The sequence below is a fragment of the Brachypodium distachyon genome, chromosome 1 (assembly GCF_000005505.3).
Source record: "Brachypodium distachyon strain Bd21 chromosome 1, Brachypodium_distachyon_v3.0, whole genome shotgun sequence".
NCBI classification, from domain to species: Eukaryota; Viridiplantae; Streptophyta; class Magnoliopsida; order Poales; family Poaceae; genus Brachypodium; species Brachypodium distachyon.
Genome location: NC_016131.3, coordinates 35,908,023 through 35,920,896, shown reverse-complemented (window position 1 = coordinate 35,920,896; position 12,874 = coordinate 35,908,023). Strand labels below are relative to the sequence as shown.

Sequence of the window (12,874 nt, the reverse complement as noted above, 5' to 3'; positions counted from 1 at the left end):
TTTTTATTGGCATTGGAAACATATCACATTATGGCAGGGCAACGTTTCACAATTTAATGAATCCTCCACTTATTTGATGGGATGGTTAAGAGATTACCTATGGTTAAATTCTTCACAACTTATAAATGGATATAATCCTTTTGGGATGAATAGTTTATCGGTATGGGCGTGGATGTTCTTATTTGGACATCTTGTTTGGGCTACTGGATTTATGTTCTTAATTTCCTGGCGTGGATATTGGCAGGAATTAATTGAGACTTTAGCATGGGCTCATGAACGCACACCTTTGGCTAATTTAATTCGCTGGAGAGATAAGCCCGTGGCTCTTTCCATTGTGCAAGCAAGATTGGTTGGATTAGCCCACTTTTCTGTGGGTTATATATTCACTTATGCAGCTTTCTTGATTGCCTCAACATCAGGTAAGTTTGGTTAATTTAGTTAGTTTTTTTTGTACTGTATTAGCACCTAGTTCATTACTCTTGATAGAGAGGGAGGATCCGCCTTCTTAGATTTTTTTCTATTTATTTTTCCATCTAGGATTAGAACTGTATATTTGTGAATAATAGTAACAGGACATTATGGCAAAAAAAAGTTTGATTCAGAGGGAAAAGAAGCGGCAGAAATTAGAACAAAAATATCATTTGATTCGCCAATCTTTAAAAAAAAAGATAAGAAGCAAAGTTTCCCCCTTGAGTTTGAGTGAAAAAACGAAAATGCGAGAAAAATTGCAATCCCTACCACGTAATAGTGCACCTACACGCCTTCATCGACGTTGTTTTTTGACTGGAAGACCTAGAGCTAACTATCGAGATTTTGGGCTATCCGGGCACGTACTTCGAGAAATGGTTTATGAATGTTTGTTACCGGGTGCAACAAGATCCAGTTGGTAAGGATAAAATACCCTTTCGTATTTGTATGGATTTCTTGAATTGATGATCGTAGAACAGCCCTCTTTACCATTCTGTATAAATGGACTATTCTATTTGTATGGATATGGTAGAGGGGCGTATCCAACACTCTTTTATCCACTAGTTCTACCCTCCCCTCTTTAGTTTAAGAGGATAGAGGAGTCTGGTAGCTCACAAGTCTCATAACCTTGGGGTTGTGGGTTCGATTCCCACTAGCATTTGTATATGGGTTTTTTTATTTCCTAAAAGAGTTTCGTTCTAACAGTTTTTTCTCGGAACAAGAAAATACTAATGAAAAGCGTCCATTGTCTAAAAAATACTAATGAAAAGCGTCCATTGTCTAATGGATAGGACAGAGGTCTTCTAAACCTTTGGTATAGGTTCAAATCCTATTGGACGCAATCTTATTTCTATCTATTCTTTAAATAACTATATTAAAAACTAAGAAAAAATTTTTTGATGATTTAAATCAAAAAATTTTCTCAACAATTCCTCTTCTACTAACAAGAGTAGACATGCTAAATTTATGTTTGTTCCTGAAGGGAAAACCGTTCGAGCTGTTCCTGAATAGCTTCCTTCAAAAGGATTTCCGCTTGCTCGGTGAATGTCTTGCTAGAAGATATAATTTCTTTGAATTGAGGTTTAGTATCTTTTAGGTTTTTACGTAACTCACCTAGAAATTTATTTACCTGTTCAATTTCTAACGAATCAAGATATCCTCTCGTTCCGGTATAAATAGTAGCTATCTGCTCTTCCACTGGGAGAGGGTTTGCCTGGGATTGTTTAAGCAATTCCCTTAATCGTCGCCCCCTTGCCAATTGATTCTGACTTGTTTTATCGAGAGCAGAGGCGAATTGTGCAAAGGCTTGTAACTCTGCGAATTGAGCTAGTTCCAATTTTGATTTGCCAGCTACTTGTTTCATGGCTTTAATTTGAGCCGCGGATCCTACTCTGGAAACAGAAATACCCACATTAATAGCAGGTCGAATTCCGGCATTGAATAGATCCGCGGATAAGAATATTTGTCCATCTGTAATGGAGATTACATTAGTAGGAATATAGGCAGAAACGTCTCCAGATTGAGTCTCAACTATTGGTAAAGCGGTCATACTTCCTTCGCCTAAAAGAGAATTTAATTTAGCGGCTCTTTCTAAAAGGCGTGAATGCAAATAAAAAACATCCCCTGGATAAGCTTCACGGCCGGGAGGTCTTCTTAATAAAAGGGACATTTGGCGATAAGCTTGTGCCTGTTTGGAGAGATCATCATAAATTATTAAAGTATGCCGTTCGCGGTACATAAAATACTCAGCCAGGGCGGCTCCTGTATAAGGAGCGAGGTATTGTAATGTAGCAGGTGAATCCGCCATTTCAGCAACTACAATAGTGTATTCCATGGCTCCCTCCTCATGGAAAGTAGTTACTACTTGAGCCACGGAGGATGCTCTTTGACCAATAGCTACATAAACACATATTACATCTTGCCCTTTTTGATTGAGAATTGTATCTGTGGCTACTGCTGTTTTGCCAGTCTGTCTGTCCCCAATAATTAACTCTCGCTGACCGCGCCCTATAGGGATCATCGAATCGATAGCAATAAGCCCTGTTTGAAGGGGTTCATATACGGAACGCCTGGAAATTATACTTGGAGCAGGGGATTCAATTAAGCGAGATTCCGAAGCTATAATTTCACCTCTCCCATCTATAGGTTTAGCCAGAGCATTTATAACACGACCCAAGTAAGCCTCGCTCACGGGTATCTGAGCAATTCTTCCTGTTGCTTTTACAAAACTTCCCTCTTGTATCATCAACCCATCGCCCATTAATACAATCCCAACATTTTTGGATTCCAAATTAAGAGCAATACCCCTAGTGCCTTCTGCAAATTCGACTAATTCACGTGACATTATTTGACCAAGACCTATAATACGAGCAATCCCATCCCCCACTTGAACTACGCGACCTATATTCTCAATCCCTATTTTCCTATTATATTGTTCAATACGTTCACGGAGAATTTTATGAATTTCGTCGACTCGAAGAGTTGCCATTAGTGTTTCTTGACTCTTTTTTTTCGGAAGCTAAGGGGAAAAATAATGCCTAAATTCTAAACGAAAGTAGAAGCTCAAGGCCTTATTAATTTCATTATCTCTTCCATTCCATGGACCCGAGAATGCCAATATTAGCACGAATCGTACGGAAATGTAACTCGGTATTCAAACAACTATTCAGAGTTCCTAGAGCTCCTTGTACGGCCTGCTGGAAAACCCGTTGTCGGACCTGATTCATTGCCCTTTGTTTTTCAAAATAAAGGGTTTCGTTTTTAGACTTTTCTAATTGTTCCAAACTAATAGAAGTAGCATTAATCAAATTTTCTTTTTCTCGTTCTATCTCAGAGTATCCATTCATTCGATACTCATCCGCTTCTAGTTCGACTTTCTGTAATCGAATCCGAGCTTTTTCGAGCTGCTCAAAGGTCCCTCTACGCAATTCTTCCGAATTTCGAATAGTACTCAAGGTCCTCTGTTTTCGATTATCTAATAAATCTTTTAATGAAAGTAGATTATCTTGCTATTAAGTTTACAACTTTTATGATCTCTTCCCGAACCAAACATGAATCTTTCGATTCATTTGGCTCTCACGCTCCTTTTTTCTTTTTTTGCTATGGCTATTTCCATATCTTTTTTTTAAGTAATGAGCCTATCCTCTCTCTTCTATTTTATCTTTCTATTTCAATATACTGAAACCTATATAAGATTAGATAAATATTAAGAGGACTCTTCCGCCTAGATAAAAATCTATCATGGTCAGCAAAGTTGTTTCTTTATTTGTATTTGCACTTTACTTAAGAATTTCAATTTCATTAAGAAAAACTAACGAAATAAATAGAAAATGAATCGAAGTCTTTTTTTTCTTCAAATCCAAAAAATTTCTCTTTTTTTATTTTATACATAGGTTGTCGATTCGGCATTCGATAAAAAAGGGCAGGGTGCCTCCTTTTTTCTAGTAAATAGTTCAAACCATTTTATCGATATGAGTGTTCTATATCAGATAAATTCTACATTAGCTATTTCCCGTTTAAAGCATTTCGGTACTAATACTAATATAGGTGTAGAAAGAGTACCCCTTTTTGCCTGGACTTCAAGCAGTTTAGCTTTAACCGTGTTAATAGTCTCACATTAATTGGTTTATAGAGAATCAAAGTTGATTTACCAACGAGTCGCGAAATGCTATGGTTCTTCCATATGATTTCTGAATTTATTCAGAAGTAATTCGTCGAGATTGCGCACCCTTATTTATCCGAAAAATACTACGAAATATTCTAAAGTGCAGTCGGATAGATCCAACCTATTCTTGAAATAGACAACTCGCACACACTCCCTTTCCAAAAAAAATCAAAACACCAACCACTACAGTTAGATTTATTAGATTTGTTGCTAAAATATCGGTATTAAGCCCGAAACTGCCAGCGGATGGCCAGTGAGCTAAAAAAACGAAAGAATGGGTTACATTTTTCATATGCTCTCCTCTTATAGATAGGACGAACAAAGTTTTTGATCACTTGCTTCGCTCGCCCTTTTTTGATCGGTTTTTTTAATGCAAATAGATTCAATCTAGTAATTTATTTTAGATTAAGTCTTAGGTCTCGTTTGACCTGTGAAAGACTTCCTTAAATAAAAGGAAAAGGACTTTCCACTTTCCTAAACTAAGGATGGGAAGGAAGAAGGCGAGCATATACTATAAATTAATCATACTCAACTCAGCCCTTCCTGGGTGGGATATTGTCTGTCTCGATAAATAAAAAATTCCCGGAATAATAAATAGGAGTAAATTAAATAAGGTATTGATATAATTGGAATTCCAGAAACAAATAACAATTGACTAAAAAAAGAAACAAAGTATCTAATCGAAAGAACTTATTTTATTTTTTCGATTAAACAAAAGGGTTCGCAAATAAAAGCGCTAGTGCCACAACTAGTCCATAAATTGTTAAAGCTTCCATAAAAGCTAGACTAAGCAATAAAGTACCTCGTATTTTACCTTCTGCTTCTGGCTGTCTCGCAATACCTTCTACAGCTTGTCCGGCAGCAGTACCTTGACCAACCCCAGGCCCAATAGAAGCAAGCCCTACGGCCAATCCAGCAGCAATAACAGAAGCAGCAGCAATTAATGGATTCATGGTGAGTTCCTCGTGTCAAAAAAAAGAAATGGTTAAGGATACAATCAACCAAGAAATTCTTACTTCTAAGCTCTATTGGGGAGAAGTAACTAAAAAGTACAAATTGAAAAGATAATGTGAATTGTCCGAACTACATAGAGGGAATTCGATAGATCGGATTAGATAATCAATCTAATTTAGGAATATATAATATCCTATATACATCTGTTTCTTCTATTTGGTTTGCGTATTTTCTCATTTTCTATTGAATCGGATTCTAAGTCCTACAACTCTAAGTTGTATATTCATACGCATTTCTAACAATTTTTTGCAACCAAGCGGATTATCTGGAACCATGCATGAATTGAGCTAAGCGGAAAAAAAGACTATTTCCAAAACTAGTCAATTCAATGATGACCCTCCATAGATTCACCTATATAAGCTGCGGCTAATGTTGCAAAAATAAGAGCTTGAATACCGCTTGTAAATAATCCAAGAAACATGACTGGTATAGGGACTACTAAGGGGACTAAAGAAACAAGAACAACAACGACTAATTCATCTGCCAATATATTCCCGAAAAGTCGAAAGCTAAGCGATAATGGTTTTGTGAAATCTTCCAGGATGTTGATTGGTAAAAGGATTGGGGTTGGTTTAATATATTTCTCGAAATAGCTCAATCCTTTTTTGCTAAGACCCGCATAAAAATATGCCGCTGACGTGAGTAAAGCTAAAGCAACAGTAGTATTTATATCATTCGTGGGCGCTGCTAATTCCCCGTGGGGTAACTCTATAATTTTCCAAGGTAAAAGAGCACCCGACCAATTCGAAACAAAAATAAAAAGGAACATAGTTCCAATAAAAGGAACCCAGGGACCATATTCCTCTCCAATCTGAGTTTTGCTCAAGTCTCGAATAAACTCAAGAATATATTCAAAGAAATTCTGACCGTCGGTCGGGATGGTTTGTGGATTCCGAACAGCTATGAGAACTGAACCTAGCAAGATAGTAATTACGACCCAAGAAGTGATGAGTACTTGGGCATGAATTTGGAAACCTCCTATTTGCCAATAGAAGTGTTGGCCTACTTCTACACCTGATATATCGTATAACCCCTTGAGTGTTTTAATGGAACAAGGTATAATATTCATATTGTCCTCTGATAAAAATTGAACTTCAAAAAAGGTATTGTTTTGATTCAACCATCTCTTTCTCAACTCAGCAACTTGAAGTATTAATGTTATATTTAGGGTACTAAGAAAGCACATCAGATCATAATATATATCAATACCCTCTAATATATATCAATATTCCCCTTCTTTTATCTATGCAAAACAAAAAAGAATAGTAAGTGATTCCAGAAATCTATGGAGTTGCCCAAGAATTCACTATTCTTCTTAATTAAAGGTTTCTTATATAGAGAGAACGGCCCTCACAAATAGCAAATACTAATTTGTTAAGAATCAATCGAATTGAAGTCATAGTGTCATCGTTGGCTGGAATCGATATATTCGCGAGATCTGGGTCACAATTTGTATCAACTAAAGAAATAGTAGGAATCCCCAAAATGGCACATTCCCGAAGAGCTATATACTCTTTTTGCTGATCAAGGACGATCACAATGTCTGGCAACCTCGTCATATATTGGATCCCGCCGAGATATCTTTGCAAGGTAGATAATTTTCTTTTCAAGATTGCCACATCTCTTTTTGGGAGATGGTGGAATTTTCCCATCTTTTCTTCTGCTCTTAAGTCTCTAAATTGAGAAAGTCTAGTTTTCGTAATTGACCAATTCGTTAACATACCACTGAACCACTTTTTATTAACATAATGACAACGAGCCCTTATTGCAGCTGATGCTACTAAATCCGCTGCTCTTTTTTTGGTACCAACAATTAAGAAACTTTTTCCCTGACTTGCTGCATCAAAAACTAAATCACAAGCTTCTGATAAAAAACGAGCCGTTCTAGCGAGATTTGTAATATGAGTACCTTTACGCTTTGCCGAAATGTAAGGGGCCATTTTAGGATTCCATTTCTTAATACCATGACCAAAATGAACTCCCGCTTCTATCATTTCTTTCAAATTGATGTTCCAATATCTTCTTGTCATTTTTTCCACACTTCCTTTTTATTTTTTCTTTTTTTCATCCTACCATTCCATTAGGGAATATCTTTTTGAAGATTAAGAAAGATCCGAAATAACTTGAAATATATAATAATTGTTCCGAGGGAACCTTCTACTGAGAGTTGGCTATTCATACATGATATAAACATAACCTTAATGAATTAACTGACTTCTTTTACTTAATAAAAATCTCACATTTTACCTGTTAGTGTTCTAAGTCTAAGTTCAAAAGTATAGTAAAGTAAAAAAGTATAGTAAAGGTAAAGTAAAAAAAATCTGCTTTATGTATCCTTAAATGGTATAAATGGGGGTAAATGGGGGTTCTGATGTCTCATCGAAATTGTTTGTTACGTCAGAATCAGAAGAAACTAATTCTGTATGGAGAAAGAAAAAATCTCTCATTTCCGACGCGAATATATTTTTTTTTTTAATTTCGAAATAAAGATTCTTGTCTTGTGGGGAACGATGCACAAATTTTTGGAATCCAGTACCAACAGGTATAATTCCCCCCAGAACTACGTTTTCTTTCAGGCCTTTCAACCAATCAATACGACCTCGTAGGGCAGCTTTTGCTAAAACCCGAGCAGTTTCTTGAAAACTTGCTTCAGATATGAAACTTTGGGTATTAAGGGAAGCTCTTGTTATTCCCAATAAAATTGCTCGATAATAGATCGATTCATCCAAAGCTCGTCCTGCTCGTTCCGCTCGTAATAGTCCAATTAACTCCCCAGGTGAAAAAACATTAGACATTCCATCTTCGGAAACCCGCACTTTTGATGTTACTTGGCGTATAATAATCTCTATATGTCTATTATGGATCTGTACCCCTTGGGATCGATAAACCTTTTGGATTTTATTAACCAAAGAGATACGACTTTGGGCTATGGTTAGCTCAGCTCCAATCAAGAATCCCCAAGGGACACCAAGAATTCTTGGTATACGCTCATTCCAATCCTCAATTCTCCTTTCCAGATTCGGAGATAATGAATCGATTGAACGCGCTTCAAAGATTTGTTCCACTTTTGGAAGACCTTGCGTTATGTCACTCGATCTCGATTTTTCATATATAAACGTAACTAACCTATCTCCCTTGTAAAGGATTTCTCCATAATGACCATTAACAGTTGCCCCTGTAGTGGCCAAATAAGGTTTAGCTTCTCTTATAATAAAGGAATCCATATTAACAATGAAAATTTGACCTGATTTTTTTATGTGCGATTTAAATAAACATACATTTTCACAAATAAATTGTCCAAGGTGAATTATTGCCAATGTGTTCTCCCAAGAATCATGATGGGCAAAGTGATAATTCAAAAAGAATGTATCCAACAGGAGATTACTATCGAAATTAGAAATCCTTTGATTTTCATCTATTAAAGAATATTTAAGTCCTTGAAGTACTTGGAAGGTTTGTTGTAAATTGTCAAGCAACAAATATTTTTTTAACCGGCTCTGATTATGCGTTAGTAAATAGTAAGATGAAGGAAAATTCAATATACTAGGTACAATAGCCCCTAGGGGCCCGAAAATATCTCGAATAGGAATTTTAGGATTCGATTCTTTTATTGCATTGGGATGTTTTGAATTCTTGAATAAACCAATTCGAAAACAGTTGGATGCTGACAAAATCATCAAAGATTGGTAGTCTTTATTTCGATTCAACAAGGTGCCAATAGTTTCTTGATATTGGCTAAGTGATTCAATCTTTGCCTTGGAATAAAAGGAATTTTTATTGGTGCGATCTAACCCATTAGGGGGGATCGGCCCTACACTTGTCCTATCATACCTTTTTCGTGTATATGAAATAGTGGACTTGACTAACTCAATTCTTAGGAAATGGCGAATAAGATCATTCGCTCTTACCCCGACAAGGGAAGCACCAGCCTCCTCTTTTTCTTCTTGTTCCCAATTCACTACTAAGCAAGTTCTAACAAATTGACTAGTTGTTTGATAAATTCTTTGAGTTAACTTGCTATTTTCATGAGAAATAAAATTGACAAGTCGAAGTTGGAGATTATCTTCTTCTTGCAAGAGATCCTGTGGGAAAAGTGTTGCTAAATTTATCCCTCCGTCGATTTCATATGCGACTGCAGGGCGAACCGAAACAAAATACTTTTCCTTGCTCTTGATAATTTTTTTCCGTTGAACATAGACCCAATTTTGCCTTTTTTTTGATTCCTTAGAATCTTTTTTTTGTCTTTCTGGTGGTATCAAACAGCCACCTAATATCTTATCCGCCTCTTCAGGAAAATGAATATCTCCGGAAAATATTTTGAGTTCCGTATGGCTTTTTTTTCTCTTCACTCGGACCAGTCCACCTAGTCGACTTCTTGTATTTTTTGTGAGTTGTGTATCCACCCCAATAATACTATTGTCGCATACCTTTAGGGATGAAGATCTCGGCAAGATATGCAGTTCTTGAAGAATGAAAAAAAACCGATCTACTTCTTTTTGGTATTTTATACTAAATTCTTTTGTTCCTTGATGCTCAATCAAATCCTCCTTTTTTAAGATGGAATCCTCCTCTGGGCTCTCATATTCGTCTTCTGAGTCTTCTTCTGAGTCTTCCTCTAAAGTCCTCCCATATTTGTCCTCTGAGCTTTCACCCAGGCTCTCGTATTCGTCTTCTGAGTCTTCCTCTAGAGTTCCATATTTGTCCTCTCGGGTCCTATATTTGCTCTCTGGGCTCCTATATTCATCTTCTGAATCTTTCTCTAAAGTCCTATATTCGTTCTCTGGATTCCCATATTCGTTCTCTGGGCTCCCATATGCGTCTTCTAGGGTTTCATATTCGTATTCGTCCTGTAGGATCTCATTTTTATATAGGGTTTCATATTCGTCTTCTAGGGTCTCATATTTGTCTTCTGAGTATTCCTCTCGAATCCTATATTCGTCTTCTAGGGTCCTATATCTAAATTTAACAATTCCTGAACCCTTTTTATCTTTTCTGTATTGTGGATCATCAAAATAAGCAAAAATAGTATTTCTACGTAAAACACCCATAAAAGGTATTTCAATCGAAATCCCCAAACAGGATATGAATTCTTTCTCTTGTTCTTGATGATATTGTAATGGAATGGCGAGCCTATTTCTTCGCTTTTTCGCCAACAAATCCGAACTATCTTGAAAAATAGAAGGATAGATAAAATTCCAAAGGCCGTTGGACATTATTCGATTCGACGTTGAAGAATCAAGAATTTCCCTATCTTTTTTACCATAAGTATTCATTTGATCTTGATCCTTGTGGAGTGAAAAAGACCCTATACTGGATCTGCACATACTTACTGACAATATCCATAAATGACTTGTTTTTGGTAATCGACGAGGATTACCATATTGATATTCGGGCGCATGATAAACATCAGTACTCCAGTGCATTTCTCCGTCTGATTCGGAATAAATATGTTTTTGTACCCTTTCTTTAAAATGTAAAGTGGACGTTCCGGCACGAATCTCCGCAATTACTTGTTCGGATTTTACATATTGATCATTTTGCACTAGAATCAAGCTTTTTGAGGGAATATTCACACTATATAGAATATCCTGACTCTGAATAGTAACATGCAAGTCTATATAACATAGAAAAGCAGGCTGTCCATGACGGGTACGTGTGGGGTGAACCAAATTCTCATTGAATTGGATTTTTCCATTCGAAGGGGATCGTACAAGGTCGGCAGTACCCCCTGTGAATACTCCGCCCGTATGAAAAGTTCTTAATGTTAGTTGAGTCCCAGGCTCCCCAATTGATTGACCCGCAATAATACCTACGGCTTCTCCCAATTCGACCAGATCAGTATGAGTAGGACTCCGACCATAACATAATTGACAGATCCAAGAAGTGCTCCGGCAAGTAAAGGGGGTTCTAATATATATTGGTTGTGCTCGAAATGGTTGTGCTCGAAAAGCAGTTATGAATAGATTGACTAATCCAACTCCAATGTCTTGATTTCGAGCGGCCATGCATCGTGAACCGATATATATATCGTCTGCTAATACACGACCAATGAGTGTTTGGACAAAAAGTTTTTCCGTCATCCCATTTTGAGGACTCACAGAAATACCTCGTATAGTACCACAATCTCTTCTACGCACAATAATATGTTGAACTACTTCAACAAGTCTACGTGTAAGATATCCTGCATCTGCTGTTCGTACAGCAGTATCCACAACCCCTTTGCGGGCTCCGTAGCAGGAAATTATATATTCGGTCAAAGAAAGTCCCTCGCGTAAATTGCTTTGAATAGGTAAATCAATCATTTGTCCTTGAGGGTCCGCCATTAATCCTCTCATACCTACTAATTGGTGTACCTGAGATGCATTTCCTCTGGCTCCTGAAAAAGACATTAGATAGACTGGATTAGAAGGATCTGTTATCCGAAAATTCGAATTCATTTCTTGTTTCAAATATTCACTTGTCGCATACCATATCTCAACGGATTGGCGTAATTTTTCTACCGCGTGTACAGCCCCATAATAATAGTGTTTCTCCAAAAGAAAACTCTGTTGTTCCGCGTCTTGGACTAACCATCCCTTAGAGGGTATTGTTAAAAGATCCTCGATTCCTAACGAAATCGATGTAGTAGTGGCTTGATGGAAGCCCAGAGTCTTTAGTTGATCCAGTATATGGGATGTATATCCCATTCCGAAATGATCTATTAATCTGCTAATAAGTCGTTTCATACCAGTTCCGTCTATTTCTTTATTATGAAAGACCAGATTGGCTCGTTCCGCCATACATAAGTACCCCCTTTTTCGGCTGAGTAGGATTCGAGAATTGCTGAGTAGGATTCGACAATGGGCGTGAGTCAGTGATTCGAAAATTTAATTAGCTTCATTTTCTCAATCTCAATCTGGATTCGCGCGGCAAAAATAAAATGATGATACTAAGGAAATCGGAATGCCCCCCGAAAAGGGCGGGGCATCCCCGAATCTAACTTCCTTGTTTAGATAGTGTATGAATAGGCCTGACTAAATCCTTGTACGGCTTCCTCTATTTCTCTATAAAAAGAAATATGACCAAGAGTAGTTCGAATGTATATAGAACAGATTTCCTTTTTTCTATTTCCCACTATTAGATAGTGAGCATAAATCTCATGATAAGTCCCCAAAGATTCATATTGAACTTCAATCGGAACTTCTCTTGATCCAATGGCGCGTTGATCTAGTTTCCATCGTAGCCACAAGGGACTGTCTAAACTGATTAGTTTCTGTCTATAAGCTCCTAGTGCATCATAAGAACTATAAAAAATGGGTTCTTTATCTCTCGTATACGTAGAATTATTATTATTGTAATTTACTTTTTGATTTGGATAGTTTCCGCAACTATTATATCTATTTGCACAAATACCTCGAGGGTTTCCAATCGTTAATACATAAAGCCCGATAAGCATGTCTTGGGTTGGTACGCAAATAGGATCCCCAATAGCGGGAGATAAGAGATTCATATGCGAAAACATAAGTAAACGAGCTTCCGCCTGAGCTTCCAAGGATAAAGGTAGATGAACAGCCATTTGATCCCCATCAAAGTCCGCATTGAAACCCTTACACACTAATGGGTGTAAAGAAATAGTACGCCCCTCTACTAAAGTGGGTTGGAAGGCCTGTATGCCTAATCTATGCAGGGTAGGTGCTCTATTTAACAGTACAGGATGTCCCCGCATAACTTCTTGAAGTATTTCCCATA

General features: G+C 37.2%; 1 protein-coding gene and 1 non-coding gene across 2 annotated transcripts; one reads left to right on the top strand and one right to left on the bottom strand.

The window, feature by feature from the left end:
* The first annotated feature begins 1,237 nt into the window (after positions 1–1,237).
* On the top strand, positions 1,238–1,309 carry TRNAR-UCU. Its single transcript has one exon. It is a non-coding gene; the product is annotated as a tRNA-Arg (tRNA).
* A 6,079-nt stretch (positions 1,310–7,388) lies between these two features.
* LOC106865719 (DNA-directed RNA polymerase subunit beta'') lies at positions 7,389–11,979 on the bottom strand. The gene has a single exon (XM_024454929.1). The coding sequence runs from the start codon at positions 11,923–11,925 to the stop codon at positions 7,483–7,485; it is 4,443 nt and encodes a 1,480-aa protein (XP_024310697.1). The 5' UTR covers positions 11,926–11,979; the 3' UTR covers positions 7,389–7,482.
* Positions 11,980–12,874: the final 895 nt, after the last annotated feature.

Excerpts from the sequence above, each read along its gene's own strand:
- LOC106865719 (XM_024454929.1), bottom strand. The coding sequence starts at position 11,925 with ATGGCGGAACGAGCCAATCTGGTCTTTCATAATAAAGAAATAGACGGA.